We start from the raw sequence: 14866 nt of genomic DNA, 5'->3' as shown, positions 1-14866 counted from the left end.
GGATAATTTAGGGGGGGGGGGGATGAGAATGTATTAGTGAAAAGGAGAACTGGAAATAACCATTGCCCAAAACAACTTGGAAGTAAGGCCCAATCTTAACCCAAAGAAAATGCATCAGAGTCCAATAAACATGGCAGACAAAGTGATACTAGTGTTTTATCGATGAAAATATCAGATTTCGACGAAAACAATATTATTAATAAATAGCTAATAAATTAATTAACTTCTTGAATGCAACGATTTTTTCCCCATTCGTAGCAACTTAACCTTTTATTGGTGGTTGTGGTCAAAAGTAAAGTTCATTTACACAAAAATAAAGTGAGTGACTTGGATTAGACACAAGACCACCCAATAAGCTGTCATTATCCCTTCAATGATTTGTAACTAAAGAATTAGCACAGATATTATTGTTTTACAGTATTAATATCAATATATTAAGTCATTTGGGAGTTTTGACAGTGATGTTGACACTTATTTTTGTCAAGTTATACAAAAGACCAATTAATCCATAAATAATTACATAAGTCGGCCATCAAAATAATATATATAGTATACTTTTATATTAATTAAAATTTATTAAAAAGTATAAAATTATAAGTAAAATTCATTAAATAAAAAATGAGGCCCACACAAATTTGTAACTTTCAAAAAAAAATTAATTAATAATAAAAAGTTTGCTAAAAATAATATTTTGTCATTTATTTAATTTATAAATTCAGAGTTCTGTACTAATAATTTAATTTTATTTGTCAAAGGACTTGCGAAGATATAATTTTTTTACTGCAGCCTTAAATTTTATATTCATATCTATGAATGGGTACTGTTTTAAGTTAATTAATTTTTTTACTTGTACTAAACACGACTCTAACCTAATGATGTCATGTATATATGAATATAAAAATGTATAAATTGGTTGACAAAAAAAGAAGGAAGATGCTGATGTAATATAAACATGTTTCTATAAACTGTTCAGTGTAGTAGTTTTTTTTTTTTTCATTTATACGTTGGTATACTAGGAATATTGGTTAATAAAACAATACACTTGCTTGCAACTTGTTGGCATGTCATTTTTGTTTTTATGTATATTTTTCTTTTGACGTGTCTGTTTTTTTGGGGGCGGGTTCGATTTCCATGTCATATTTCTTTTGATGTGTCTGAAAATGGATATTATTTGTAGTCACAAAATGACAGTGTATGTTTTCATTCGAAAATGAGTTGCACTCAATCACATATACGGCCCACGGCATCTCATTCACCGTATCCACCTTCTCTTTCTCTTTTACTACACTAATTGCCGTTTGCCATCAAATTATGATTCCTAGTTATAACTACTTTATGCTAACAAGTATTGAATATTGATTGCCCTTGAAAACTTTTTATTGCTTTTTGACTGTTTTATTATTTACTCAATTTCGAATTTTTATCATGATCATTCTACCAATCTTTTCAATATTCACAAAAATATATAATCACCCTGTGTATATAAATGTAAAATGAAGGTTTGGTGCATCGAGTAACAGTATAAAATTTTGTTTAACTTCGTTTCTTCGTTAAAAGTATATCTAAAAAAGCTTCATGATGTTGGGATTCAAATAAAAAAAGCTATACGATGTCAGCAAAAACTATATTTAACAATACACATGAATAAAATATTTTTATTTTTAGAAATATAGTTAATTTGATTTTAAGCTTTTTTATTCAATTTAATTCTTTTATGTTTTCAATTTTGTTTTTTTAAATGACTCATATCACCACCAATTATTAATAATACAATGTGTATCTAAACATATTAGATATATTAGTTGTTAAATTATTAATTAGTGAAGTTTAGACCAACATCTGTTACTTCACAATAATTGATAAAGCGACATTAGGCATGACAATAGGACTTGAATTCGTGGGATCTGTCCCGGACCAGTCTGATTTTGATGGAAAAAATCTGAGTTAACTGGAGTCGGGATTATTAATACCCAATCCAAACACGTCTCGCTAATAATTAAGTTACAAAAATATTATTTCATATATATAACACACTAAAACATGAAACTATTGGATTAAATTTTGTTACGGTTGAATTGGATCTTATATTTACATGTACAATCTAAAAATATGTTATTGTTTTTATTTATAATTGTATTTTTTATTCTATGAAAAATATTTTTTAATAAAATTTTATAAGCATGTTGGGGGCGAGGCGGGTCCAAAAAACCCGAACCTATTGGGAAGAGATGAGATAAATCTAGATTTCCGTTGAGTTTTGGGGAGAGGAAATGAGGAGTAAGGGGGTAAGCAAAACACAAATCCGACTCGGCCTATTTTCATGCCTACACATCATGTTTAGATTGATTTCACATTACTATTAAATGATGATAGAGATCATTAAGCAAAATAATAATTAAAAAACAAGTAAATTAATTTTATTAACAAGAAAAATTGAATTTAATGATATTTTTTATTATTTTAAATAATAGTAATAAGAAAATTAAACCAAACGAGCCATAATATTTAAGAGTTTTCCTATGCCACCGAACTATGTTATGATACTTAATTATGAGGAAAAATTTACGCCCAGAAGAAGTAAATTAAATAAAAAAAAGTAATGGCAGTTCACCCTATAAGTTAACCCCAACAAGAAGGAAATATTCATTAAAGAGGGCAAGTGGATGTGAACAACAGATCAATACAGAGTATTTGGACTTGGACAAAGGTCCATTTAGAAAAGAAAAAAGTGCAGTCATAAGCAAACTCACTTTTTAACTTTTAGTTTTTAGTTTTACTTTTCAGAATGAAGCTAAAGTGGCAATAATCAAAACAATGATATTAGAAAGGGAGGAAGAGATTTATAATTTATTTTCAGGATTTGAATTTAATTTCTAACATACGTATTTACAGTGATATGATCACAAAATGACCAGAAGGGTCCAATCTGTCACCTTTTCAACACTATTAGCTGTGTTACCTGGAACTGAAAGATATGATCATGTTCTTTTATTTTTTACTTTAGTGCAATATTGGCAGTTAGGTTGTTACTTATTCCAAACATAATAAGAAGCTTGCATTGTCAACATGCATAGAACGGATCTTCATCTTGCTTAACATGGAGTTAATAGTAGATTACAGTTTAGTCATCAATTCTATTTTAACGCTATAGTGAGTTGGTTTGTGATATTTTTAAGGGTAATTTTGAACCTTTCTTAATTAATTCCTATTACAATAATAACAACAATAATATAATTTCTATACTTAAATTCGTCCATCTATCCCTTGTCCGTATTATTTTTGAGGGAAAAAAATCAAACGAATATCACTTTCCTCCTCTTTTTTCTTACCATAAAAACATAGGCACATATATGGAAAATTGAATAATAGATAAAAACTTCTACGGTTCTACCTAATAACCATAACCTTCAGGCTACAATCTCTGAATATTTCAGCATGTAAATATTTAATTTTATGTAATAAAATTTAGTTATGCTATTTAATATAGAATGGATCCCCTCTGCATGCAGTTGACAAAGAAACTGCATGAAGATGCAGCTATATCTGATGATTAGTGTGTTATAAATTTATATTTTATGTTAGTAATTAAAAATTGTATATTTAATGGCTTAGATCCTATGTAGTTGAAATTTCAAATGTAGAGCTTCTTGAGGCTTTGATATAGTAGAGTTTAATTACGTGCCCCACACACACACACACACACATATATATATATATATGCGACGAATATCACTTTTCATAACTCCAATTATATCAGCCGGCTAACTGGTTAAAAAATTGAATCTGAAATGTAGAGAATGTCGTTAGTAGATTCCCACTCAATTGGAAAAGTAACAATACTAAATATGTATACCCATATATATCATCATTTGATCTACGTACTTCAATTTAGGATTAAGAAGATAGATAAAATTATAGCACCCTAAAATAAAAGTTCAAGAAAGGAAAGAAGAAGATAATATAGGGACATTTGAATTTTGCGCAAGTCATTAATGAGCTTAGACCAAAATTTTATAATTATTGCAAGGATGAAAATAAAGGAAAAAGAAGGCACGAGAAAAACAAAGAGAAAAGGGTGCACGGATTTTTGCGCTATGATTGCATCTCTTTAATGCGGTAATAATTACTACTACAGTACTGTATTAAAAAAAAATAGTGATACATAAATTATGTTGAATTTTATATAATATATCTCACCAACATTTTTTATTTTTTAATGTTTTTTTTCTATCACCTTATATACTTTATAATACTTATTATATTTTTTTTATTTTTTCTCTCTATATATCTTAAATAACATATTCGTTATTCATAAAACATTTTTTCCTACAGAAATATCAAATGGGGGTGGGAGTGGTCCCATTCATTTGCAAGGACAAGGAGCCATTGGGAGTATGTATGGTAATGGATGGTATGGTGCTGCCTGGAATGGAAACGATGTGTCTTTATTTGGCATTGGGAGCAAAACAACATTTTGGCCATAGTTGGAGACAGCTCACGTGCAAAGGCACTTCATATTAGGAGACGGAGTATGTGTTAATGTGGTTTTGTGTGTTCTGTTCTATGCTTTGATTAGCCTAAAATTCTTGCAACACTGCCATCCAACAAACGCTAGTATATAATTACTTTAATTATAAGAAGTATTGTTTCTTTTTACTAGTATAATTTTATTTAAAATACTATGATTTGAATTAGTACAAATATACATAATGATGCAAAGAAAAACTAATTAAGAATTTCTTCGTTTTGCTCGCTCCTATATAGACTGTGGTGTTCTTTGATTCTTCCGAAATTGAGGGGGAGGGGGGTCGGGTTTTCCTTTTTAATAATTAAATTAGGTGGCTACGTGACCATGTTCTCTCTCATGTTGGTAGATTGGCAATTTGTCCTTTGAGATTGAGAGGTCATGATGCTGAAAATATCATTGGTTCATTATTATATCCCTAGGCATTTCATTCTTTCACGCATTGTGAAGCTACTCTCCGGTAGGTTGAATTTCATTCTCTAGCAAAAGGGTGCTAGGACATAAACAAGACTAGATATATATCATGTCAAGCCAAATAAGCATGGAAGCATTCACGGGAGATATCCCAGACTTGGGCGAGGAGAAATAACTTCCTATTCTTGCATGCAAATCCATTCCCACCTAAAACGAGAAAAAAAGAGAGAGAGACATAGACGAAGATCACCCATGGCTTGTTGCTTATCATTAAAGAAAACAATGTAAATATCTGCAATTCAGCATACATACTTATAAAAGAACATTATTACAATTTACAACATCACTTTTATTTTTATTAAAAAAATTCAAACAAGTTTATATTTAACAAAATAGCTTGGTATCTTCAATCTCCAATACAACACATAAAATAGTTAAGAACTTAACAGGTTAGAAGGTCTCGTATTTAAACTTTTTACCCCTCAAAATTTCATACTCACGTATATTTCTGTCCTTTTCTGTTTTATTATAGTATTCACTACATTTACTATTTTTTACTTAATTTCATCTGATTTATCAACCTTTAAATTTATAAGTTATGTTTGTTTTTAATTTAAATAGAAACAATTTTTGAACATTAAAATAATTGTAGAAATAGTCCATTATTGAGAAAGTGAAAGCATCTGTATTCTTTTCGAATGGTGAGGTAGTTGTAGCCATCGTCTTGGTACAAGACAAAAATAATAATAAAAAATCCGACTGTGTGAGGATATATTTGTACATTCCTTTGCTGTACCTAAATTCGTCAGTTTGGACTTCTTATGTGTGGCATGATTGAACGTGACTTGAAAGAAAAACAATGAGTGCAAACACCCTATGCGGGAAGCTCTAAAGTGTGCATACACCCTTTTATATCTTTCTCTCTTCATGAAAATCTTAACTTTTTCAAGTTTGTCAGCACCACCAACCAGTGGGAACATTCGCTTTCCTCTATATACAGTGCACATCAATGAAAAAGATATGAAGATAAAATGCGTATGTATGCGCCCCTCACTGTAAAATACAGGACAGATGGTATATATTTACAAATAAGACAGTATAACTTTAATCTCTATTAATATGATTTATGTGAGATTAATATTTATTATCAGAGGGGGGAAACAAGAAAGCTAGCAAGAAAGATACACCACGAGCATCTTCAAAAACAATAAAGACGCAATGGTGGGGGAAGAACTTGTAGGAAAGTAACAGAAATGAGAACCATTCGGATGGCAGAAAGGGAGTCCATCTTGAAATGAAGCTCCTTAGCTAAAGACAACACGCATTTGAAACCCCACAGCTCCGCAACAAAAGCATTACACATGAAAACATCCAAGAGGTCGTACGGAGCTGGCTGTAACAGATCAAGAGTTCTGAGAGCCATCCGTATTCACCTCTACAAAGCAATATCCACTTGGTGCATGCTTAGTGGGCATCCAGATTTTTCATTTAATTTTCAGTGAATATATGATATCCATCTATAATAAAATTGGTTCAAGGACATGCAAATATCATATCACACAGAGATGGGAGTTCAATTTCCATTTTTGGTGCACAATTTATAAATATTTCTTTAAATATTGGCTCTGATAAACCCTTATAATCCAACTCATCTAATTTTTTTAATCAATAAAAGAAGTCAGGTACAACTTCAAAATAGTTTTATAAGTCTTGATAGGTCAATCCGAATACACTAAACGAACCCTAATTTACAGCTCTAGTTCAAGCGACTTAAAGTTTATTAACATGTAATGAGTGTACTCCCACAATGACTTATCATATATAAATAATTAACATTTATCACATACAGTCCTTATTATTACAAGGTTGAATTAATCAATTCACTAAAATTAAGAAAATTACTTAATTAAGTTAAAAGTATTAAATTTTTCTTGAATTAGTAGTAATTTTTTAAAACTACCCTTGTACAAGATTAACAAATACTATTGAATTATATATTTTTTCACTATGGCATCATTTTAGGACTAACTTTAATTAAGAATATTTTTGTGAAAAAATAATTAATGCTCCATCTAGTTAATATTATAAGGCACTTTGGAGTTTGGACATCAATTAGATAGACCAATAAAAGTAATTAATTCAATTGATTTTATTAATTTTTTTAAAAAAATGTTACTAGTGTATCAATTATGTCTTTATTAGTAATCATTAATTATTTACAAGTGATGTGAATGCATTAAAGGTCAAGAGCATTATGTATTATTATCAATAAAAATTCCAAATACATAAGTGGCCCTTGTTTCACGGATTCTTGATAGATTCTTAAAAATATTTTTTTATTGATAAGAATTGAGTAATGTATCATGGGAGATTTACAACAATTCATACATCATGCTCAACCAATTAAATTAGATATTCTTGGTATGAGAATATGAAAATGAGAATATATATTTGCATGCTTGTTATAAGTTTTTTAAAAATATTTTTGGTTATTATTGATTCTCACAAATGCTATAATTTCTTCTTTTTTTTACCATATTTTCTTCATTTATATTCCATTAAGAAGGGCGGAAATATAAAAATTATTGTGTATTACACATGTATGTTTCTTTTTATTGAAATAACTTTAAATTTTAAAAATTAAAATATAGTCAAACATTTTTTTAAATATCCAAAAAATAATATTTCCATGTTATATTTCAGAAAATAACATTTATGAGAGTATAAGAAAATTTCGTTAAACAAATGTCTCCTTAGAATATTTAATAAAGATAACTAATGGAAAAAAATTAAATATTTTACTAAAATTCTAGAATGTCTTATAAACAGAATTATTAATTCTACTATAATTAGTTTCTGTTAGATTTTTTTTTTTTGAATCTGCAACTTTTTTTCCTTTTCTTCTCCCTTCTTCCTTAGATGAAGCTTATATCTTGATGTACTTGTAATTTTTATTTGGATAAATAGTCACTTTTGTCTCTGAATGTGTAATTCGCTAACAAATGTGTTCTTGAAAGATGAAGATACAAAATTTAGTGCCTGAAAGTGTAAAAAGTGCGACAAATATATTCGACCGTTAACTTTCATCCGTCATCATTAATAAAATAGTTTACGTGGTACATATGAACGAATTTGTCACTAAAATGATTGTCAACATAGACATTTCTAATTGTCGGCATAGAGACGTATTTGTTATATAATATTTTTTTTTTTACTTTTTGTCTTCCCATTCTGTCGACAAATGTGTCCTTAAAAGATGAAAAATACAAAATTTAGTCCCCGAAAGTGTAAAAAGTGTGACAAATATATCCAAACGTTAATAATATATTATGACTAATTATTATAATTTTAAAAATTTTGTAATGATTACAACAAAATTTTGGGAGAATTATATCACACTGGTAAGTTTCTGTTTCCATTATATAATATTTAAGTTTCATCATCGATTAAAACATGCATAAAATATTACCAATGAAAGTGAATTTTTATTGTTTTGACGAATTCTTCAACTAAAAAAATTAATTATTTGGTTGTCAACTCTTGAATGAATGTTATCAACACAAAAAATAAAAGAATTTTTTGACTGTAAAAACGATAAGAAAATCATTTTTTCTGTTTAATCAAACACTATTTATTTAATTATTTTTTTATAATTTTTTTTTCTAATCAAATATGAATGTCTATTAGTATATGCCATGATATCAAATTACAAATTATAATAAAAATTTGTTAATTTTTAAATTAATTTTTTAAAATCATACACAATTATTTTTTTATTAAATAATCATTTAAAAAATCATAACCTTAAAAAAAATCATTCCAAAGGAGGTGGGTGTTTTTTACAAATTAAAAGTATCATTGTAATTGCAATGTTTCCTAAAAATTATTTATAGATCTAATTTAACTATAATATTTTATAATAAATATTTTTTTTACTTAAACCTTTTATCAAGCATGAAAGTAAAAAAAAATATTTATGAATTTATAAAGCAAATATTCTTTTTTCTTTTAGACTTGATTTAATTTACGAGTTTGTTAAAAAAATTTATCACATTCATTATAAAATTTTTCAAATTATAATAATTAGTCACAATCTACTATTAACGTTTAGATATATTTATCTCACTTTTTATATTTTCAGGGACTAAATTTTATATTTTCATATTTCAGGAACTCATTTGTTAGTGGAGTGATAAGACCAAAAGTAAAAAAAAATATTATATAACAAATATACTCATATATTGATAATTATAGATTAACACATTGATTAACCAAAATGTCAATCTATATCAAGTAAGTTATTTTATTAAAGGTGACGAAAGAAAATTAATATTTTAGAAATATATTTAGATAGACAAAATAATTATTTATTCTGATTAGAAAATACTGACATGGAAAAGAGTTGGGATTGGGTAGAAGGAGAAAAAAATAAAGAGTGTACTTTGTTTGTTGTGGGGTTGGGCAGGTCAAAAAACGACATAGCAAAATGCAGCGACCATATTAATCCATCCTTTGGGATTGGGGGGCGTGTTGTTCACTCTCCAATGAAATGCTGAGAGGGTCCCAGAAAGCAGAGACAGAGAGCCTCCGTTGGAGCGTGAACACCAAGCTCTGAAGTTGAAGTGATGTGGTGTACTCGGGAAAGCAATCAAAGCTCAGAAAATTTAAACTAAATAGAGTGAGTGTCAGTGAACTGCGAACGTGCACTATTGTTATTGTTGTATTTGAAGCACGGATCTGGATCCGCTGGAACAAGCACACAACACAGCATAAGGAAAGGGGACACTACTTCTACTACAGTACCACTCTCGCGCTTGAAGGAGGGAAGGAAGGAAGGGTCTACATAGAGTAAGTGGGGGCATGGTGATTGAAGCCAATATAATAATTGAGACTTGAGAGAGATAAAACTAAACTAAAGGGCAAAATGAGAAATATTTGAGCTCTCAACTTCATTGCCCATTCTTGCCCAGAACCCCATAAAACACCCAAGGAAATTGATGCTGCTTATAAGCAAGGCGGTGGTTTGGCTTTTCTAGTAACTTTGACTCACTGACTTCAAACACAGTAACCAAGCCTCTTCCTTCATGGGTAAGCCCGTACTCTTTACCTCATTTTTTGGAAAATAATGGAGCTGCTTAATACTAACTAGGAGGAGGAGAAAATATAAGATAAATGATGACTTTTTTTTTGTTCTTGTTCTTGTTTGTTAGTTTCTCCTTCCCTTGTTTCTGCAACTTTTGCACTCTACTTTTTTATATATAGAGAAATTCAATCATCCTCTTATTTCCCTCTACCTTTTATCAAAGCTAACTTTTGGCATCCTCCTCCACACGGGAATTCTCCTTTCTTTCCTTTTAACACTCAACTTTAATTTCTTACACTTTTCTTCTCCTCTTGACTCTTGTGCTTTGCTTGCAGGAATATGAGAATGAAACTAAATTCACCGTGCCACCACTCATATCAATTTGGTAGGTAGGGCTTGTGTGTGGTTGAGAAAGAAGCTTTACTTGTAAAAGGAGTGAGAAAGATGACCACTAGAGAATAGAGAGACTCAACAATATAGTCATAGGCTAGTCTGTTGTGGAATCATGTAACTAGCAATCTCTTTTGTTCAAACATGGATAGTTACGAAGCTACAAGAGTTGTGTTTTCAAGGATCCAAAACTTGGACCCTGAGAATGCTTCCAAAATCATGGGTTTACTTCTGCTTCAAGACCATGGTGAGAAAGAATTGATTAGATTAGCATTTGGTCCAGAAGCACTTGTTCACTCTGTGATTCTCAAAGCCCGCAAGGAGTTGGGTTTACCTTCCAACTCTCCGCACACAACCTCCACTCTTCCTTCTCCTTCACCATACCTTTCTAAGCAAAACTCAACTTCTTCAAGGCTCAGTGCCCTCACTATCCCAAACCCTTCTGCTTCATGGCCTACTATGTCTGAACTTCAAACCCCAGATGATTTGGTTGCTGGCTCTTTAACTTCTTCATCTTCCTTACCCTACTATGCAAACGGAGGCTCAGATCCAGTTGATGAGTTCCAACTTCAAGACCAGCTTGCTTTCCTGAATGATGGTTCTAATACTAGCACTTCTCACAAGAACAACAACCCAGATTTGTTTTACCCTAATAATAACTCAGACTTGTCTTCAAGTCCTACTACTGCTGCTGACCCTACACTCTTTCCTTCCGACGGTTGGGGAGGGTCTCTCCACCGGAGGAGTTGCTCAGTCAGTGATGCTTGTTTGGGCTCTGAGGACCCTAATTCCGGTTTGGGATGGAAGCCTTGTCTTTACTTTGCTAGAGGGTACTGTAAAAATGGGACTAGTTGCAGGTTCCTTCATGGTGGACTTGGAGATGCTGATGTTGGTGGTGCTGCTGCTGCAATGGTTGGCTCTCCCAGCAAGATTGAGATGATGGAGCAGTGCCATGAGCTCTTAAGATCCAAATCTTTTCAGCAACAAAGATTGGCTGCTGCTTCTCAACTCATGGCCTCTTCCATTTTTCCGTACTCCCCAAAGAGCATGAATTTCCTGTTGCAGCAGCAACAGAATGATACTCAAAGGTACACAGACACAAACCAGTACTACTATGCAATCATGTGTTTTGAATACTGTGGTCTTTGTAATAGTTGGGGTGCAGAATTTTAATCATGGTTTATAATAATTGCAGAGCGGCAGCTGCAGCTCTGATGATGAGTGAGGATTTGCATAAATTTGGACGATCAAGGCTTGAAAGAAATGATTTTTCTTTGAACAGTCCTGTTATGGTAAACCCAGCTTCCAGGCAGATCTACTTGACTTTCCCAGCAGATAGCACTTTCAGAGAGGAAGATGTTTCAAACTACTTCAGGTTATTATTGCTTAGGTTTAGCTGTAACTTTAGCTTCGACTGGGATCATTGTGCATAGTTGGTCAGCGGCAGAAATATTAACTTGAGTTTTTAATTCTGTTGTTGAAGCATTTATGGCCCAGTGCAAGACGTGAGGATCCCATACCAGCAGAAGCGAATGTTTGGCTTTGTTACCTTTGTTTATCCAGAGACTGTGAAGCTTATTCTATCCAAAGGAAATCCTCATTTTGTGTGTGATGCTCGAGTGCTTGTTAAGCCTTACAAGGAGAAGGGCAAAGTCCCAGACAAGTACAGGCACCCACCCCCTCTTTCTACTCTTATGTTATCTTTTTTTTTTCTTTTCTTTTTTCTTTTTGGTTATTGTCTTGAGTTTATTTTGAATGTCCTCATTGATGTTTCTTGTGATTTGCAGGAAGCAGCAGCAGCAGGTAGATAGAGGAGATTTTTCACCATGTGGTACTCCTACTGGATTGGATGCTAGAGACCAATTTGATCTTCAACTTGGTAGGTTATGGTGGAAACTTCCATTTTATTATCTTTTCAGATTGTGTCTTTGTCAAACCTACTCTACTCAACACGTGTACTTTCTTAATTGCATGCTTTTAGGTGGCAGAATGCTCTACAATACTCAAGACATGCTGTGGAGGAGGAAGCTGGAGGAGCAAGCTGATTTGCAGCAAGCTCTTGAGCTGCAAAGTAGGAGGCTAATGGGTCTGCAACTTCTTGACATCAAGAAGCATCACCAGCGTGCACTCTCCACTGGAAGCCCAATTCCTTCCCCCACTCACTCTCCTAACATGTTCAACCAAAATATTGTTCCTTCTTTTCACATCAATTCAGAATCCCCAAAGGGTATCTCTCTCTCACATTTTTAAATGCTGCTGCTTCTTCGATTGAACTTGGTATAATGTAATTTATTGGTTTTTACTTATGCTATTTCATTCCAGAGAGTGGTTCAACTTCTGCTCCAGCTAGTACTGCATCAGTTTCTGCTGGTCAACAGCCGGTCAACATTTCTGTTGGCAAGGAAGTGGTTGTCAATGGCGAGAATGGATATAAGGAAGGCAATGGCAAGCAGAGCTCTAGTCATGACGATTGTGATTTGCAAGAATGGTATAAAACTTGTTCTCATTTAGAATAGCTAAAAGGGCACCGTAATAGTAAACAACTTTTTGCAGCAATTCCTTTTTCAGTCCTTGCCAAAAAAAATTGTGCATTTATTCAGGTTTTCCCATTTTCCCAAATTTAATTGTCAGCATTTTAAATGCAGTTTGGAGCATAATCTCCCTGATAGCCCTTTTGCTTCCCCAACAAAAGCTGCTGTTCCTGGAGACTTCATGGCTCCCTTCTCCAATGGACCCAATGTAGCCATTGATACTGATGCCTCAGCTGCATCTGTCAACTTCAAATTTGGCACTAGCACATTGCTTCCTGCAGCATCCCCTCTTGACATGGGAACTTTCAAATCCTATAACTGCCAAATACCAAGGTACTGGTGTCATCATATTTTAGCCAATTAATCTTCTTTCCTCATGCCATGAGTTTCAGTATCCCATAATTTTATGAATTTTTTGATGATCTGGGTTTGGATTTAGGTTCTCTTCTGGTCATGGAACTATTGGGATGTTCACTGGCACCGGTGGACCGATTGGCATTTAGTTTCAAGAGTTCAGGTAAAAGCCAATTTGGAAGTTAATGTTGATGTTGTCTTGAATGTGGATCGGTTTGTTTTGTTTATTAAAATTTGGATGTCGGTTTGGTATTTTTTGTGCAACATTTACAGGAAGTGAAAGATGACTAAACAATGCTGGACAGATTTGTAAAGAATCACCACCGCCGCCACTATGACCACCATCACCATCACCATCAATCACCAATACTATACTATTTACTACCATACAAAATGCATACGGAAAAAGCAGTTGTGTAAAGGAAGTGGGGTAGGCATTCTCCCTTCTTTTGTTAGCATTATTATTGTTGTACCATTTTCTTTCTTCTCATATCCGTGGTAGCTGAATGAACCACAAGTTAAAATAACACACAGATCACCAGAGTTAATGTGTAGTAGGAACTCCCTGGCATTGTAATTTCATTTCCTACCCTGGATATGTGGTAGTGTAGATTGTTAGTCCTATGTTGTTACAGTTACAGGTATAATTTCAAGTCTTTGTACAGCTGGAGGATTACCCAGAGAAAGCATGCACAGATGAAATGGTATAACCGTAGTTGCAGAGTTGTATAACTACAAGGCTGATTCAAATCCTCCGTAATGGATAACTTGAGTTTAAAGGCCAGAAGTGAGGAGGGGAGGGAGGGTATAATTGTTAATCTTAGCTGGATTAAAGTTCGAAAGTGAAGATATTTAGCTTGGATTTTATGTTTCATTAGTTAAGTTTGTACTTCTACTTAGTTGTTATACACAGTTATCAACCCAGACAGAAAAGAGAAACAATAATTAGAAACAAGAATCAAAAGTGAGTTTTTAGACTAACTGGTCTATTTGCGTCTCCTCCTCTTGTGTGCTTTTTGGTTTTAAAGGATAAATTGTCTCATTGTTGCTGCAATTATGTTCCCCTTTCGATTTGTAAATTTGTGGGGTCTGTCTTTTTTTATAATTATTGGAGAGGAAAGAAAGGGGGCCCACAAGGCACACCATCACATGGGGTTGCTGACACTGCAAGTGGGCCTCACATATTTATATAATGCCAGGTTGTGTATTGGTCCTACCCACCACCACCAGCACCTACCCATGTGAGTGATGCCACTTTTATCTTTTTTCATATCTACCCTTTAGTTTCTCTTGCATGACAGGAAAGGACATGCATAGATCTAAAAGTAGGGTAGATGCCCACACGTATGACAAAAGTGGTCGAATCTTTTGGGTTCTGTGGCCTTATGAATGTGTGTGAGACGGGCCGTGCGAGTTACTGTGCTATGCTTTTTTTAACTTGCTCTCTTTCATGTTTTCAAGAGCCCCCTAGGTGTCTCTGAAAACTAAATATGTTAAGCTCGACGTTGAAGTATGGGTAAGGAAAAGGTTTAAAATAAGAGTGGCACCTCGTGGTTAAGCACAATCCTC

General features: G+C 32.7%; 1 protein-coding gene across 4 annotated transcripts; it reads left to right on the top strand.

Annotated features, from left to right (window-relative positions):
• The first annotated feature begins 9495 nt into the window (after positions 1-9495).
• LOC114425018 (zinc finger CCCH domain-containing protein 53-like) lies at positions 9496-14351 on the top strand. 4 transcript variants are annotated; one of them, XR_003669184.1, is made up of 11 exons: positions 9496-10027; positions 10358-11500; positions 11608-11787; positions 11896-12081; positions 12200-12291; positions 12394-12639; positions 12735-12900; positions 13058-13276; positions 13383-13460; positions 13571-13727; positions 13963-14351. XR_003669184.1 is itself a non-coding variant. In XM_028391739.1 (10 exons), exons 2-9 carry the CDS (start codon positions 10557-10559, stop codon positions 13444-13446), a joined length of 2097 nt encoding a protein of 698 aa, XP_028247540.1. In that variant the 5' UTR covers positions 9496-10027; positions 10358-10556; the 3' UTR covers positions 13447-13460; positions 13571-14351. The 4 variants fall into 4 exon arrangements, 2 of the variants coding, with proteins under 2 accessions (XP_028247540.1, XP_028247541.1); XR_003669183.1 differs by having other exon boundaries at positions 13933-14351; XM_028391739.1 differs by having other exon boundaries at positions 13571-14351.
• Positions 14352-14866: the final 515 nt, after the last annotated feature.

This window comes from Glycine soja, chromosome 9, assembly GCF_004193775.1.
Source record: "Glycine soja cultivar W05 chromosome 9, ASM419377v2, whole genome shotgun sequence".
NCBI classification, from domain to species: Eukaryota; Viridiplantae; Streptophyta; class Magnoliopsida; order Fabales; family Fabaceae; genus Glycine; species Glycine soja.
Note: the sequence above shows the minus strand (reverse complement) of the source record. Positions and strands in the feature narration are given on the sequence as shown.

Coding starts and splice junctions, on each gene's coding strand:
- LOC114425018 (XM_028391739.1), top strand. CDS start 10,557: ATGGATAGTTACGAAGCTACAAGAGTTGTGTTTTCAAGGATCCAAAAC. Junction 11,788..11,895: donor GATGTTTCAAACTACTTCAG/GTTATTATTGCT, acceptor CTGTTGTTGAAG/CATTTATGGCCCAGTGCAAG. Junction 12,292..12,393: donor CCAATTTGATCTTCAACTTG/GTAGGTTATGGT, acceptor GCATGCTTTTAG/GTGGCAGAATGCTCTACAAT.